The sequence below is a fragment of the Carlito syrichta genome, unplaced genomic scaffold, assembly GCF_000164805.1.
Source record: "Carlito syrichta isolate Samal-C Ts95f unplaced genomic scaffold, Tarsius_syrichta-2.0.1 Scaffold309091, whole genome shotgun sequence".
NCBI lineage: Eukaryota > Metazoa > Chordata > Mammalia > Primates > Tarsiidae > Carlito > Carlito syrichta.
Window position 1 is genome coordinate 20,003 of NW_007253187.1, and position 2,512 is coordinate 22,514.

General features: G+C 49.2%; 1 protein-coding gene across 1 annotated transcript in view; it reads left to right on the plus strand.

The window, feature by feature from the left end:
* The window catches only part of DHRS13 (dehydrogenase/reductase 13), a 4,733-nt gene extending 2,260 nt beyond the window's left edge, over positions 1-2,473 (plus strand). The window contains exon 4 of the mRNA XM_008066682.2: positions 1,376-2,473. Within this exon, the coding sequence (XP_008064873.1) occupies positions 1,376-1,827 (452 nt within the window). The 3' untranslated portion in view covers positions 1,828-2,473. The remainder of the gene's footprint in view (positions 1-1,375) is intronic.
* Positions 2,474-2,512: the final 39 nt, after the last annotated feature.

Here is a 2,512-nt window from a genome sequence, read left to right on the forward strand (position 1 = left end):
TTTTTTTTTTTTTTTTTTTGAGTCGAAGTCTGACTTTGTTACTCAAGCTGAAATGCAGTGGCAGATCACAGTTCACCACAGCCTCAACCAAGGACCCATCTATACTAACTGAACTGACTATATTATGATGATAATAACTAGTAATTCATTCATTCATCCATCCAGGAAGTATTTACTAGTACCTACTACCACGTAGCAGGCATTATTTGCAGTGCTGAGGATATAGTAGTGAAAAAAAACAAAGGCCCTGCCCTCATAGAGCTTGCATTCTAGTTTGAAGAAGAGGGATACAGCCAACAAATAAATATATACAATGACAAGTGATGACAGAATGCTATGGGAGAAAGATGAAATGGCAAGGGAAATATGGAATGTCAGGAGGTAGTAGTTTATCAACGGCAGTCAAGGAAAACATATCTGTAAAGGTGATATTTGAACCTCATTTGATATTTGAGGCCTGAAAGACACATGACTCACTGGGGAAATGCCCAAAAAGAGAACTTTTTGTGTGACTAGCAAATGCAAATTACGTAAGGCAGAAGTTGCTGGTGTGCTTGAGAAAGGCTAGTGTGGCTAGAACAGGGTAAGGAGGGAGAGTGGCAAGGGATGCGGCCGTAGAGATGGGCTGGGTCCTGTAGGGCTTGGAGGACCACTGTAAGCATTTGAGCTTTGATTCTGAGTGAGACACTTGGTGAACAGATTCATCCTTGCCTTTAGGAAATAGGTTATACCAGGGTAGCAAGATCTGCCATGCCCATATTACCATTCTACATTTTAGATGGTCACTACCTAAGACTCATTACTAATTATAATAGTAACAATAATAATAATCACAACTAACCTTTAGTAAGCCTTCATTACACTCCATATCCCCAGTGTCCAAAACAGTGGCTGGTATACCACAGATGCTTAATAAATGCCGATTAAACAAAGGAAGAAGACTCAAGCTAGAAGAAAAGATAGAGAGACACTGAGAATTGTCTCAGACAGAGGACACAGCATGACCAAAATCTAGGACATGGGGAAGTACAAGCAGTTTGGATAGAGGGAGGAGGCTTGAGGTAGGAAATAAGTGAAGTCACCTTGTTAGGGCCCTGAATACCTGGTAAAAACTATCCTGATTTCCCTGGAACCAGATGCTGTCCCCGCCACTCGCCTTCTAGCTCTGCCCCGGCTGCTCATACCCTGAGCCCTCACCTCACCATCCTCCTCAATTCCTTTTATTTTAGAGATGGAGTCTCACTATGTTGCCCAGGCTGGTCTTGACCTCCTGGGCTCAAGTGATCCTCTCGCCTCAGCCTCCCAAGTAGCTGGAACTACAGGCATGCATCATCACCCCTAGCTCCCCAACTCCTTTCTTTCTTCCTGCCCACAGGGCCTGTGAACTCGGAGCTGTTCCTGCGCCACGTTCCTGGATGGCTGCGCCCACTTTTGCGCCCATTGGCTTGGCTGGTGCTCCGGACACCGAGAGGGGGTGCCCAGACACCCCTGTACTGTGCTCTACAGGAGGGCATCGAGCCCCTCAGTGGCAGATACTTTGCTAACTGCCATGTGGAGGAGGTGCCCCCAGCAGCCCGAGACGACCGGGCAGCCCACAAGCTGTGGGAAGCCAGCAATAGGCTGGCGGGGCTGGAGTCTGGGGAGGATTCTGAAACCGATGAAAACTCCCAGCCTGAGGACCGGGAGGCCCTATCTTCTCTGAGCACTCCCCACTCCAGGGAGCCCACAGTTTCCAAATCCCACCCAGGCCCTCAGAGCTCACCAGATTTGTCTAAGGTGACACACCGAGTTCAAGTTAAAGCTGAGCCTGAGACCCAAGTCTCCTAAGCCCCAAGCCAAGGTGCTTTTCCATGGTACTTCGTGGCCCTTAAAAACAGCTGTGTGCCAAGCCATGCCCTGGGCATAGAGGAGTTTGCGATTTTTACCTCCATGGTTACTTTCTGGGGTCCCAGCTCTTTTTCCTGGTTGAAGGAATAGCAGGTGATAATTTCTTCCTGAGAGTGACAGTAACCAGTAACCCCAGAAGGAGGGGTGGGGGATAATACGTGAGACACTATGCGTCTCAAGAACTTGAGTTTTGGATTACCAGGCCCCACCCTCAGTGATTCTGATCAGCTCTAGAACAGGGTCTGGGAATTTGTCATTTGATACACTGCCAACATTGAGAATTACTGAACTGAGCCCTCTGCAACCATATAGCTAGGTAGTTAACTTACCCCCGTGTTAAAGAGGCAGGATTAGGTTCCAGAGATAAAGGACTCGCCCAAGGTCTCAGTAAGAGCAGAGACTGGGATTTGAACCCAGGGGTCTGAGGCCAGGGCGTACTGCTGTAAGGTGATCTGGGAGGTGAGTCCCGGCAGAGCAGTTGTTATCCAGGTGCCCGCTGGAAGAAGGGGGACGCCTTCGGGCTGCTTTGGGGCTGGGCCCCGCGATCTGGATCCCCTGGAATAAAGCGCGTGGACTGCCGAGGCTACGCTCGCTCCCGCCTCTCTCTACATGCCGGCCCCGCCCT